Source organism: Acanthopagrus latus, chromosome 10, assembly GCF_904848185.1.
Source record: "Acanthopagrus latus isolate v.2019 chromosome 10, fAcaLat1.1, whole genome shotgun sequence".
Classification (NCBI taxonomy): Eukaryota; Metazoa; Chordata; class Actinopteri; order Spariformes; family Sparidae; genus Acanthopagrus; species Acanthopagrus latus.
The window spans coordinates 14,603,406-14,618,510 of record NC_051048.1 but is presented as its reverse complement, the minus strand read 5'-3'; the positions used below and the strand labels follow the sequence as shown (position 1 = coordinate 14,618,510).

General features: G+C 40.4%; 1 protein-coding gene across 1 annotated transcript in view; it reads right to left on the bottom strand.

Annotated features, from left to right (window-relative positions):
• The window catches only part of LOC119027115 (mitogen-activated protein kinase kinase kinase 11), a 55,667-nt gene that overhangs the window by 29,091 nt on the left and 11,471 nt on the right, over positions 1-15,105 (bottom strand). The window contains exon 2 of the mRNA XM_037112001.1: positions 589-769. Coding sequence (XP_036967896.1) covers positions 589-769 — 181 coding nt within the window. The remainder of the gene's footprint in view (positions 1-588; positions 770-15,105) is intronic.

Genomic DNA, 15,105 nt, shown 5'->3' with positions numbered 1-15,105 from the left:
ATAAACAAAATGAGTTAAAAATGCAGATGTCGAGAGTCAAAATGTGCTGCTATGTATAAAACCTTTGACCTATTGTTTAAAAGTATTAACTTAATGTTCTCTATGTACTGTATCATAAATATACTGTGAATAAAAAAGAGTTTACCCTTTAACTGGGGAAAGTATATATTCAGCACGGTACTTTCCAGGCAACAAAGGATACCTGATACCACTTTTTTTCCCTTAAAGGAATAGTGTGACATTTTGGCAGATACACTTACTAGCTTAGCATGCTCAGCTTGCTTAGCTGTCGCTTCATATTTGCAGACAGCAAGAAAACAAATAAATGCAATGCTAGGGGTCTCTAAATCAAACAAGATATAGAAGTAGTGCAGGATCATAGGAGTTGTTGTCTTCATTGTAAAACAACCACCATTCACACCAAATCATACATATTAAATATTTAAAGTACTATATATCAATCCATATTCACTACTACTATACTCATCAAAAGCCTGATCTGGCTTCTAAATCCATGTGCACACACACACACACACACACACACACACACACACACACACACACACACACACATATACAAGCACTCACCTCCAGACGTCGCTGCCCTTGGAGAAGGTGGATGACTTAATGACCTCAGGGGCCATCCAGGCATAGGTTCCAGCAGTGCTCATCTTGGTGGTTTTGTGCCACTCCCTCGCCAGGCCAAAGTCGGTGATCTTCAACGTCAAACCTTCCATACATTCATTCTCTATGGGCTGCGCCAGAAGGACTGGAAGAAGGAAAGACAAGTAGGTGGAAAGAGAGGGAAGGACGACAGTTAGGACTTGGCAAGTTTTTAAACTGTTGAAAATGCAATGCAATACATCACTGCAATGGCAAATTTCACACTTCTCTTGCTTGTAGCTGAGAAAAAACTCCTGTAAAACTGAGCTTAGTCGTCAGTACACACACTCTCTAATGGCCTGTTTCTTTCTCACTTCCTCTTCCTCTTCTTTTCGTGCCACTACAATTTCAAAACATCTCCACAAGACCTCTGACCCATTGCAACTTGCAAATCAGTGTAAAGACATTAATCTTTGCCACTTCACACAAACTAAATTATTAATGTGCCAAATAGGCCTGCTCTGTCTTTAACAAATGTCTTATTTCCACTGGCTTTCTACATATATAGCATGGTTTAGCTAGCACACTAGGATGATATAAAGACTTTTACTTTGAAGCAGCTACAGGGGCCAAATGTATAAACCGTGCACACAAAATATTTAATTACACCTCTTTCCATGCAGGTATCCAAATGTATAGAAATCCCCATCTGATGAGGCTGTGCTTACTGGTTTATATCTTTAACACCATGTATGCAGTTTTTTTCAGTCTGTTTAATATGTAAGAAGAATAAGAACAGTGTGAAATAGGGTGACATTTTATCTTGAGCTGTTGTTTTCCTTAAATTATGTTAGAATTGCATCTATAATTTAAATGAACCTCCACTGTGATTACTCAGTGATGCGTGAATTGTTAACCTTGTTTTTACTGTCTTCTGAATTTGTCAGTATGAATTATGATAATTATCATGATCTATATGTAAATCAAAAACCAAATACATTATCTAAGATTATTTTCTTGTATATTTGCAAGTAAGAACACCGCATCATCATCTCCTTTCCTAGATGCTTTGGCATTGCTAGAGGAGATTGCATCTTTGCAATTCAGACATGAGTGGATTCTTGGGGACAGTACTGATTTTCTGTCCCATGATGATGACCACGCGACCACTACAAGTGAAGAAAACGCAGGAACCCCTCTCCTCCTCCAGGAGTTTGCACACACTTTCACTGTATGCAAAGATGTACTTCTTGGCAACCCACTTAAATTATCTTCCAAAGTTGACTGATTTTAACACAGGGCCTTCACTGCTTCTGCCACTTTCCACCATATCACTTAATTTTGTTGCTGAAGCCTCCGAAAAACACTAGTTTTCATCCATCAGTTTGATCAATCATTACTTTTTTGTCCAATCTTAACTAAATTCTGGCTGTTTGTATGCGAACAGCTCACGCGCATGCACATAATTTCAAGATGAATGTGGAGGTGTATGTGGAAAAGAGGCATGGGAACAGACTACGTGAGGTTATAAAACTGACAAAAAGTTTCCCCCATTTGTGTGTGCACAGATTTCTACACCTTAATATACACAGAGTCTGATACATTTTTGGCCCTAGGAATGTGGAACCCCAAAGTTTAGACAAAAACAAACTTGATTTGTGGATTATTGAAGACTTTGTGGGTCTATACAAGAAGGGTTGCCCTGTCATATGCAAAACTAGCCAATCCCACATGTCAGGCTCTGAACATAGTTACTGACAGTACACCACCACTCTGTTGTGCAACGTCTCAACACACTGAGGCACACTGGAGTTATACATCTGCCAAATCTATTGGTCAAACTGACTGTAAGCTGAGCGACAAGCCAATGTTCCAAACATCTTATCTCAAACTTGAAGACTACCATCAGGTCATAAATGATGTGCTGTCGGTTAGCAATCTCAATCAGACTCAGGTAGGTTATTATTCATGTTATTTCTGCATTCACAGCTAGATTTATCAAAAGTTTTTGGTCTGTTTTGCTGTGAAATTGTGGGGGGAAACACTATATAATCATGCTGATGCAAGTATAAAAAAAAAAAGTCATTCAGCTTCTTATGACAGTGAGCACACTGCATACAACAGAAATGGGAATACAGGACTGATCCATTCATATTTTCTGACGAGAAAAACAAAGATGCAACAAAGAAATACACTGTGCAGTCTAACATGCCCTCATTGCAACACAAGGCGAAAAGCAGCAATGAAACAGAAGGGCAAAACTGTTCAGGCCACTTTTAACTCCTATTCATGTCAGGCTAAGTGACTTCAGTTAATATTAATGATTATTACAATAATGCCGTTTCAGTGAAGAACCAAGCCAACTCCAATAATTTGGTGAACAAAATTTGTAGCAGTTGTACTTAAATGGACCAATGATGACATGATGTAGTTTGTTTGTTATGTCTGAAAGATCCATAATTATGTGCATTCTAATTTACCCATCTCTTGCAGATCAAGTAGGAGAATTTCTCCAACAGTTCTCTCAAGTTCTGCAGGGATTGGCTGATTTGCATCAATTACTGTGACTGAGAAACTAGAGCAGTGCTGCCCAAAGTGGGGCCCAATTTCAAACTGGTCCTCGTAATGTTCATATTGAACAAGAAAATTTTTTTTCCAAGTGCTACTGGATTGGTTTTCAGTTGCACACAATAGAGGCAATACTTAAAATCATCATTACCTGGATGTCTGAGAATCATTGGCAAACATAAAAAAAGAAAAACTAATGAAAACATATACAAAACATAAACTGCTGTTTATTTTTGTTTATTTTTTGCGAGCAGAAATGCTTCTAAAATGTGTGGGATATGATACGATACGATACGATACGATACGATACGATACGATATGATGCATGCTTGGCATTGGCCTTTGGCCCACCATTATATTTCCCTGAAAAAAAGGAAAAAACTGTCGACCCTTTACCTAGAGGGTTAATATGTTTCTGAAATAGGGAACAGTAAAACCACAACTGCTGAAGTAATGCCGAGTTCACACTAAAGAACTGTAGCCCTGATCTTGCCATCGCTAACAGTTGTCGAAGCCATTAAAAAGCCCTGAATCTAGGAAACCAGACTCAGGGATAAACTGGAGAAAACAGTCAACACTCAACTTGCACTCAAGATATTCTATATATTACTTCAGATATTAAGGTTACATTAAATAACTGCATTTTGATGCGTTGTAATTCCTCACTTAACCAAATACGGCGCAGTTTTAACCTAGACGTACTGATGCCTCTTGACCTACAAACAGCACAAACAATGCTTACTCTACTAAAAATGGTTTGGGGTTCGATTTCTTAATTAAATATGACAAAAGTAAAATCATTTGAATTTTTTAAAGACACCTGACAGCTGCAACATGGATCAATTAGATATGGATGACCGATTTTAAGGAACAGTTCTCTAAACATAGATGTAAACACAGAAATCACAAAGGAGAAAAGTACACACTGTAAAATGTAATAAGCTGTAAGTGAACACAATTTGGTAACCAGCCAGTGTTATGCAACCACAAACTGTTGGAAGGCTTTGTTTAGATGAAAATAGAATATAATGCTGAGGATGTCGGTTGCTGCGGTGTGACTCCGTGTCACATGTCTCAGTATGATCGGCAGCCATGCCTCTCTTCCTCTTTGCTGGCAGGCTGGGCATCATTCAGGGCAAGGCTGGCCGTCAAACGCAGGGAGGAGAAGCGGCAAAGAATTTGACTTATTATAGGGAAGTAGGACTCCTGCTATTTGCAGTCACTTTCCGACTTTCTGGGCTCTGCTCTCTTTTCCTTTCTTTTTTTTCTTCTTTTGACCGAAAATCTATTTTCTTCCATCTCTCTTTTCTTTAACGGCATAAATATGAAATGTATCTTCTTCTACACATAAGAACGATTCTCTCTCTTTCAGTATTCGTTGTCTCTGTCTTTGTCTCTCTCTTTCAGACATCCTGTGCTGAGTCTCGTAGCCCAGAGGCAGTGGGTTTGACGTCACAAAGGAATGCATCACAAGAGGTTGTGTTGTCTGCTCTGTGTGTGTGTGTGAATGTTGAAGGGGATAGGAGACTTTCATAACATACTTGCACAGAGATTTCACCCAGTTCTGCTGTAACCACATATACAGTCACCTTCCTTACCATGTTGTCCATTCTGTCTCTCAGATGATGACATGTACAGAGATGGACAATTAATTGAGGCTTTTGCTTCACAGTCTTGACTGCCTTCCTTTTATTACAGCCAGACAACTTTTAAAGTTGGAAAAAAAACAAAACACCATCAAGATATGTCCATCATAAACTTTCATATCAACTTCTGCCTAAAGAAGAAGGCACAAACAATAAAATAGCAAAAGTAGCCAATGGCCAAAACAAAAACAACCGCTAAGGTGAGAGAAAAAGTACCTGCTCAATTTCTGTCCATTCTACGGCTGAGTCATTGTTTCTGTCAATTACGGGAGGAGGAGATGGTGGTGGTGGTGGTGTTGTCGGTAATGGAGGGGGTGTTGATGTTTACTGCAACAGGCCCTGATCCCTTGCTCCACTTCTTTTGTCTATCTGCTGGTCAGTTTGTGGTGAAAACAAGCCCTGGTCAGTCACCCGGGGGGCTCGTTCACTGCATCAAGACCCTACTTCCTGGAAGTGATGCCGGTATCGGCAAATCAGCCTCCGGCGGCAAAGCACTTCCTTTAAATAAAGAAAAACGGAGGAGCCGATTTGTTGTTTCTGCTTGCTGTTCATTGTGCACAATAAGCAGAGCACTATTTTGGGAAACTGAGGTTAAGAGGGGTCACGTGGCATCAGACACTGACACAGACATGAGGGAAGTTTAGGTGCTGTGGTAGAGCGAGCAGAGGTAATAGAGGGGGGGGGGGGGGAGGTGCTGAATGTTGATCGTTATCATATGATTGAGTGAGACACGGCACATCTGAAAGTGGCTGCATGGGCCTAGAAAGCAAAATTATAGATAATAGTGTGCGCACACACACACACACACACACACACACACACACACACACACACACACACACACACACACACACACACACACACACAAAGCACTCATTCTACATGGGCAAACAGATGCACACACAGACACTTAACACTGGACTCTCTCACATTCCATGCCCATTTTTTAGTGATACACCCAGCTGCACACAAGAAGCAAAGCATGGGAAATCTCAGTGCGCACACACACACACACACAAACACATATTATAGGCATATTTAGACCCAATTTACAACTTCCTTTCCAAAATTTGAACAACATCGTCAGACATCTGAACTAATTTGTTTAAATTCAGAATCCAGTGTTTGCACGCAAAGGCCTTGCTAACCTTGCCAACCCCAAATTACCTGAGAGGGGGTGGCAGTGACTTCTGAGTCCTCCCAAACTAATACAATGAAGCAGAGGGAGCACTTACCATTTTCAGACAAGATTAGTAAAAAAAAAAAAGTAAAAATTGTTCAACATTTTAATAACAAATATGCTCATATGCTTTCCGTAAAAAGGGAATATCTGTATCAGTTTTATGTCTCTGCTTTAAATACAGAGATCAGTCAGGATGTAGCAAGATGAGCTTAAAGATGAGAGGCAGAGAGCCTTAAAGCACCATTATGTAGAAACTGGCACTGTGTGTGATTTGGTTTCTGAGTGACAGACCAATTGCGTAAATACAAAAAAAATGATTTTTAAGCTGCTATTTTCAGGTAATAAAGAAATTAAAATTAAGGTAATAATCCAAAACTGAAAAAAAAAGGTCCCCAGGACACTGTTTGAACCTAGAAATGTGGCAGGGTCCTCCAAATATGAACATAAAATAATTTAAAACTGTATGAAATTCCTTTGTCCGTTAAGGTTGTTTTTTTTACTACGTTTTATTAGTTTGTTTATCTAGTTTGTCTATTCATTTAAAAAAAAAAACAACTGAGGATCTTTCTCTTCTGATTAAAATTTCTTGCCTAGAACTACATGGTGCAACTTTAAAATTAAAGGATTGTTTTTGGATGAAAAAAACGCTTTATCACAATTTCACAAATGTTATGTTCTCGGAGACATGAAACTTGATTGATTTTGAAATATCTCATCTCATTTTCTTCCGCTTGTCCATGAGGGTCGCGTGGATGTTATCAGTTTTGTCCCCCCTTTTTCAAGGGGTCACGGAATTACTGGAGCCTATCGAAGGCCGGGTACACTCTGGATGAATCGCCAGCTCATCGCAGGGCCCTTACTGATGGCAGAGGCTGCCACACAAGGCGTCAGCTACACATCAGGAGCAATTTTGGGGTTCAGAATCTTGCTCAAGGATACTTCGAAATATAGCTCAGTTCCACCTCAGCAAGGATTCTAACCAGCAACCTTCCGATCACTAGTTGACCCACTCTACCCACTGAGCTACAGCCGCCCCACATGAGACATGAAACTTGATTGATTTTGAAATATGTAATTAATATAACACTAATAAAGCAGTACCTTTGATAAGCAATGGTATGGTATGGTATGGTCTGGTCACCCTGCTGCCATCTGGCAAAAGATATAAGTGTCCACCGCCATTGCCTCAGACTACTGAACAGGTTCTTCCCTCTGGCCGTGACACTTCTCATCCTTAACACCCGACCATAAAAATAATATATCTTGTGTAGCATAAAGGGACTATAACTCACATTTCGCTGTACAAGCTTGTGTCATGGAATAAGGATTAAATTAACCTTGAACACATGCTATAGCCTGAGACTAAGTACACAAGGTGCTGGGTGGATGGATAAACTGCCGTCTATCAAGAAATAGACAGACTGACAGATAGATTGCACTCTATCCATGTCTTGATGGTAATAGGTTTATGTACAGAGTCATGCTGGAGAGGGGCAAAATAACAATCCCTGGCCACAGGCCTATCTTGCACTGGTGCATACACCCACTGGCACATTCAGGGACAGATGTATTATAAAGACTTATGGGCACATACATTACAGGACTCTGACAGTTTCATAACACATACATACATAATAAATGCACTGTACATAACTCATGAATATAAATGCCTCTGTACTTGTGGGACGGATATAGCCTACCTGTACACACATTTATGCATACACTTATGGGTCCACGACACTCATATTTGCACACGCACACCAAGCATAGATACAAGCATGCAAATCCACCAAAGTAAGCATTTTAGCAGTCTCAGCACACATATACACTCCACATTCTTCTTCCTCTTCCTGAGACAAGGCAGATAGAGTGCATCCACAGTTCAGCCCCGTCCAGCCTTTCTCCTCCTTCCACCGTTTCCATCACACTGACGACGACTGCCGCGTTAGTCAGCTGCTTACTGGACAACATGTTGCAACACACTGTGTCCAAATCAGCCACTGACCCACATAACGCCGAGTGTGCTGCTGACATCCTCAAAACTCTACCGTAAAAATTCTGAAGTTTTAAGCTGTGGGCTGAAATCTGGGCAGGATAAGTCTGGGGGGAAACCATGGGGAAAAAAAACAAAAAACACTTGTACTCGTCATGACCTTCGTGCTGTATAATGAGCTATAGAAACAGCACTGACACAAATAGCTTATGGTCTTTTGCAAGTGTATGTAGAATGTCAGGATTTGATTAAAATTAAGGTTTTGTTCTTGTAAACCGGGATCTGTATCAATTGTATGGGCTGGGATACACAGGATTTTTTTCTTTATCTTCTGTTATCTCTCATCTGGTATCACATTTTGAGGAGGTGCATACAAAAGTGGCAAACAGAGCAGGAAACCCACCTCTCCTTCAAAGGAGACCTGCGAGTATAACGACTAGATCAGTCTTGCCCAGACAGAACGTCTTCCTGCAAGACAGGCGAAACCGACAATGTCGCCACAAAAACACTGTGACAGATCTCCATGGCGACATGATTCTGTTTGGTATTGTTTGTTGTTCAGAGACAAGTGTGTTAGTTGCAGACATGACTCCTACCAGCAGCGGCCTAGATATGAGTTTGGTGCTGAGATTGACTCAGCCCTGCAACAGTTAGTGTAGCTGGAATCCCACTGTTGGGGATTTTTGCATGGGATTCTCCAGGGCTGATGTAATATAAGCTTACCTGGCTGATTAAGTATGACTATGTCCATTCCAAGCGAACACCTGCTTGAAAAGTTTCCCACGTTCCTTACATCATTAAAAGAAGAGCCTTAGGCCTATTTGGTTTTCATAACAGCTGAGTAAAAAGCAACCAATGTGCTAAATCAGTTCAACATCTTGTTAAAAAGATACTGTGAAATTAGAAATGAACTGAAATCGTTTCAGGGAACTTGCTCTGACATCATTACCAGTGTAGTGACCTTGTGTTTCAAGGAAGTTACTACAGAGGAAGGACAGACCTGCCGAATTGCCGCAGAAGAGCACATCTATAAAATCAAATGGCTGACAGTGCCTGCATTACATAGACCATTAGCGCTAGTGTGGAATTTTGTTTTTAAGCCTCTGCAAAACCAAAAGTGCCTCAATGTAAGCAGTGGATTAAACTGTGTTATTATCTGTTCAAAAAGCTCATTAATATGTCTGGTTAATTACCTTACAACCTTGCAACTAAACATCTTTAATTACTTCTTTCTATCTGTGCCTTCAACAGAACACACCTTTTTTGTATCCTGATTACACAATCCTGTCACATTTTATACGTATTCTGTTACTAACCAAGGCTGTTCATTAGGTTGAGGTGCAGATTACATTTTTTAAATCAGGCCACCATTGCCAGCTCTGTCCCACTCTTTATTGGGTTTGGGGAAGTTCAGACTCCAACAAACCTAGTCACTGCTATTGATATCACAATGAATGGGGCAAACATACGTTGGCCTGTCTTTTCCATGAAAAGCGAAGGCATAAAGATGCTAGAAAGAAAAAACAATTTTCCATATAATACTTATAATACAACATCTAACAACCGTTTAAGGTTGTAAAGGCCCAACATCCTGCTCAAGGACATTTAGAGGACATGTGGCTGGTGCTGAGCATTCGTTTTATGTAGGAATCAAGGGTGTAACCTTTCAGTCTCAGCACAGACTTCTTCAAACCATCCAGGCCTGTCACGATAACACGCCAGATGCAAAAGTCAGCCCCACAATGCCACTCTCTGCCTCCTCACTCCGCACCTCACTTAATTACGTTTTCTCTATAATTTCAAGCGGAGTTATGTCTCTATCTCTCACCGCATTTTTCATGCATGCCATCATTCCTCACCTGTTATTGGGCAGGGTTGCACTGATTAATCTTTGTGTGACAGTTTCAGGCAGATATTGGATAATGTGGCTAAAATTCAGATACTTTGTGTTAATTTTTCTAACCACATAATAAGACAGAGACAAAAAAAAAAAAATGAATCTGGAAAAACATGAGCCAAAATCCAAACCCTATTCATGGAAATGTAAGAATTCAAAGGCACTTAATATTGGTCCAAAGCCAATAATACCCGTATTGGCTTTAAAATACCCGCATCGGTTGAACCTAGGCCTCCTCTATGCTCTCTCTACCTTCCTCCAGCTCCCCCCTCCCTGTCCTGCACCCGTAGGCGAAGGGAGAATTCCGGCAGGGTGGGGGCTTTCCCCAGGAAGAACGGGAGCTTTGTCCCCTGAGGGACAAGGCCATAGGCTGACAGACAGTCTGGCAACCTCTGACCAGGCAGCCAGCGAGTGAGAGAGTGAGAGAGAGTGATAGGGCATAATCATAGTGCAGGAGATGAAACTAGCCCTCGCTCGGCTGAAGTTTCGAGCACGCAATATGTTGTTCAGTGAGAGTAGAAATTAGGCAGTGAGTTCACCAACCAGGCAGCAGCTTACTGATCGCTATGTGGTGACATTTCTTTCTTATTTCATGAATGTCACAATAAAGCTGCGATTCAGTTTCAAGTATGGTTACACATTCATCCTCTACTGCACAACAGTGCTGTCATTAGTATCTGTTTGTATAATGTTTGATTCATTATTATTTTTTGTTTCAGAGCGTGTTGGAACACTTGTGACAATGACTCATTTAACGCAAGACGCTCACTGCAGTCTGTTATAAGTTGATCAGGTTTGTCCGGTCTCACATTTCCAGGTTGTAAGTGCTGTCTAGTCTTATCACAGTTGATAACAAATGTGTTGCTTTGACAGTTTGGCTGCTTTTGAAAGGCCTTCTTGAACTGTTTTGTGAGTCTAAAACTCAAAGATTCTATGAACAGTGATATAAAAATCAAGACAATTACAAAACCCTCAAATTTTTTCTTTGTAAATGACTCAAAATTAGAAACTTTATCTCTTTTTCCACTAGTTAGCTGGTTGGTCACATTATCCCCGCCTATGCATCAACAACCAGAAGACAAAACGAATTCACAAACATGCAACCGATTTCAAGTTGCTTTCTTGTTTTGTTTATCAGAACAAAGAACAAACAACCACTGATGGTGATATTCTATAGTATAGTAACAAAAAAGGAAATTGAACTTGGCTACATGACCGGGACTAATCTGCTGCACTATTAAGCATACTGTGGCACACAATCTACAAGCTAATCATCATGAAAGTGACAGTTTGAAACAAGTCCTCCAACACACACAAACACAAGGGAATATTCTGTCTATGGGTACCCACATTAACGCTGTCAAACGGGGGTTATAAATGATTCCCTGTGCAAAGTATCTGGTGCCAGGTAAAAGGTCTTGAAAACAGTCACTTATTAACAAGTCTCCAGTGCCCATGTGTTGAAATTTAACCTTCATTAGTACAATTTCCTTACAGACTCAGACAGGGGGTCGTTACTGGGTTGATCCCGGAAGGTCTGAGAACAAAGAAAGTAAAGGTAGGGGTGGGAGGAATCACTGAGGTTCGGGGATGTAAATATGACAGTGGTACCTGCTGCATGGATTCTGCTGTATATGGAGCGGCGTTAATCAATGACTATAACCACATACAGCAGGTCCAGGAGCTTTTTGTGCTTACACTTCTTCTGAAGAACCAGGGATACTTGGTGGATAGAACAATAAGAGGTTCATCAATGATTGCTGAGTTAGTTGTGTTGTTCTAAGGCATTTTACCTTTGCATGACTTTTTCAAATGGCATTGCAGAGAAGACATAATAAGGCACAAGGGAGCCTGTAAGCATAAGATCCCCTGCCTGCTCATCTTAGGCTTGTGTTTGCACCTATCAATGGCACTACAAGATAGGGCTGGGCAAATGGATCACACCATCATCCATCCCTTGAGTTTTGGGCCTTTAACCACTGTACCATGAACATCATGATATGAAAGGCCGAAAACAGCTCAATTATACAGGTCGTGATGCACGGAGACCAGGAACCCTATGAAACCCCAAAACAAATCAAAGTGGAATATACTGTACAAGCAAACCAACTATAAGTGAAAATAGAAGCAAGTTTTGTGTGCTATTAAATTGTCCTCAGCCTCATAACCATTTCCTCTTCTACAAACACATGAGTAGGTTTTTGCACATTTGCTTAGGATCTGTCTTGTGATCCATGTGGATAGCTGAGAATGAAGTTTCAGACTGGCCAAGTTCTAGAAACCTCTTTACTTCCTGTGCTCTCTGACCTTCCAGTTTCTGTGTTTTTTCTTCTCCGCTTTCCCTGCAGTTATTGTTCTGCCCCCTCACTCATCCAGCTCTGACTACACATACACACAAATGTATTCTGCAGCTTCATGACTAAGCGTGGGTGTGCAGTCATTGTGTGGGAAATTGTCATTTTGCTCCTACAGTATATAATGTATACTGTTTGTGAGATAGGCTCCATGCTGCAGGCAAACAATTTTTAAGACAAAATCATGTACGCTTTAAAACTCAGATGGTGGCATAAGGACATTACTTCATTAAATACTAATCATTACACAGTCTGAAAATCTCAACTTGAATTTAATAGTATGATATTTTAATTGGACTGCACTCAAGTGTGCTTGGATAGTTTTCATCATTATTTCTAACTGGTGCATTGCCCGTAGGAAGTATGTATTCCATAGAAAAGTGGAGTTAAGAGGTTAAGAGGTTAAGTAGCTTTTTCATGGATGGCCAATGTGTTTGAAGGTATTTTGGGGTCAAAATACTTTTGATTTTATCATTACATTTCACCGTAAAAACTTTTACCTTGCCTTGTTTTGTGTCATTATTTTCAGCACAACCTCACATGTGTGACTGTACAGTTATTTTTTTCATTTTGACATACTGTATTAACACAATGGACCTAAAATCATAAAATCTGAGTAGGAAAAAGTTAGATTTTTTACTGTGAAAACTACAAATATGTTTAACGAAACATTCTTATTACTTATAATGCAAATATAAATTGTCATGTCATCCTCTGTAACTGATTTATCCCTTTTTCAAAGGGTTGCAGGGTTTGTTTCTGGAGCCAATCCCAGCTGTCTCCGGGTAAAGGCAGGGTACACCCTGGACAAGTTGCAAGCTTATCACAGGACCCTCAGAAGCAATTTGGGGTTTAGTATCTTGCTCAAGGACACTTTGACATGCAGTTCAGCTCAGCCCGGGACTGGGATTTGAACCAGCGACCTTGTGATCACTAGGCAACCTTGTTATACGTAACTATTTACATTTAAATGCAGGCAATGCCTCAGGCTCAGGCATGAAGATCTGCACTGCCTGCTCAACATTCAGCAGTCTCCTCATTGTTTTGACTCACAACACAAAAAAACGACTCAACTAGACACTAAACACACTAACTATACACACAAATCTCTCAACTCTTAAAAACCACTATCTATCTCTGTCTCTGTCAACTTCACTGCTGCTGTCAATCTTCCATCGTCATCCCTCCCACAACATCCCTTGTTCCTCAGCAACCAAATCACGTGGTTTGCCATATAATTTTGTGATTGGTTGGTGTGGTGCCTTTTTCCACCTACAGGAACATGTTTTCTTGCTTGTAAACACTTGCTGCTTGCGGACACTTTCGTGACAAAAGGCCGTTTTTACCATTTCTTCCTGCACCAGACACAAAGCAAACGTGACGACAGTGTTTGCGAAAAAGCATGGCGGACATTATTTTTTGTGAAGTCTGGTTTTGGACGTGCCAGCGCATCTGTCAACTCAGGAGGTGGGCCGTGGGGGTGGGCTAGCAGCTAGCTACACATGAACATCCACAGATTCCAATTCCAGTTTGTTGTCTTCGCGTATCAAGATCTCCTCTGTTGCGCACGTGGCTATGGTGTGCAGTGATTGGCTCTGGTGAACACATGACTATGGTGGCTATGGTTAACAATGCTAGCGGAATTCATAAAGTATTTCTGAAATTATTTATCAACGGTATCATTGTAGTCCAAACAAAAGCAACGTTGCACACCCTTGAACCACGCAGCAGCCATGTTGAAAATCTCAGGTCAGTCTGATCCTGATCTGCAGAGATATTTGAGGCACACATACACACAAAGACAGACAGACAGAGATTCCTTGCTTTTATAGAGATATAAATATCTCTGTGAAATGTAATTGTGATTTGAATTCTCTGCCCTGGAAAGAAGGGTAATCTGGAGATCTGCACTCATAACATTTGAGAAAGTACAATAAAAAAGTTGAAAGGAGTTGAAGTGGCGGTCAAAATAAATATAGAATAAAAAGTAGTCAAAACAGAATGGCTGGAAGAAGCTGAAGTTACCCTTAAAACATTTGAAAAAGTTGACTGCCTGAAAGGAGTTGAAGTGGGAGTTGGAATTCAATTAAGTGAGGGAACATGTAATGGCTTTAAATTTGCCTCAGTTTAAGTATAACCTGAAGCATGAGCATTGAAAGGAGCTAAAGTTTCAGTTAAGGATGCACTGAGTGAATAAGAAGGGTCATATTAAAGTGAAACTCTCACCAAAATGCAACCTAGCCTTTATTTATGAATATATATGAATCAAACCTTTGTGTAAAAGCATAATCACGACGAAAGAGGCAATTTTAAGATTTACCATGGTTTCATTTTCAGGCAAGCTAATTTTCAATGGAGTGCTAGAGTGAACACTGTTTGTGTGCACAGAGTTTACAAAAAGGAAGGTTTATGAACTACTCATGTCAGCAGCTGTATTTTCGGCGCACCACCATCATGGCCGACAAACAGTGTCGATCCCTGGGTGAGACCTAATAGTAAGGCTTGAGGAATGGTCCACCACTACTCTGCTTCATGTTGGGTCGCACTCGGGGATTGACACTTTCTTCAAGTTTCACGTTGTGTCGAGCTTTCTTAGTGTTCTAAAAATAGCAACTTTGATGCTAGCATACGAGTGCCCTAGCACTCCATTGAAAATTAGCTTGCCCGAAAACGAAACTACTGTTAATCTTAAAAGTGCCTCTTTTGTCATAATTACGCTTTTACACAAAGGTTTGACTCATATACATTCATAAATAAAGCCTAGGTTGGTTTTTGGAAAGAGTTTTACTTTTAAGTGGATGTTTTCCAATAAATTAGTACTGATTCAAATGTGTAAAGCAAAAGAAGATGTCAGTTTAAGT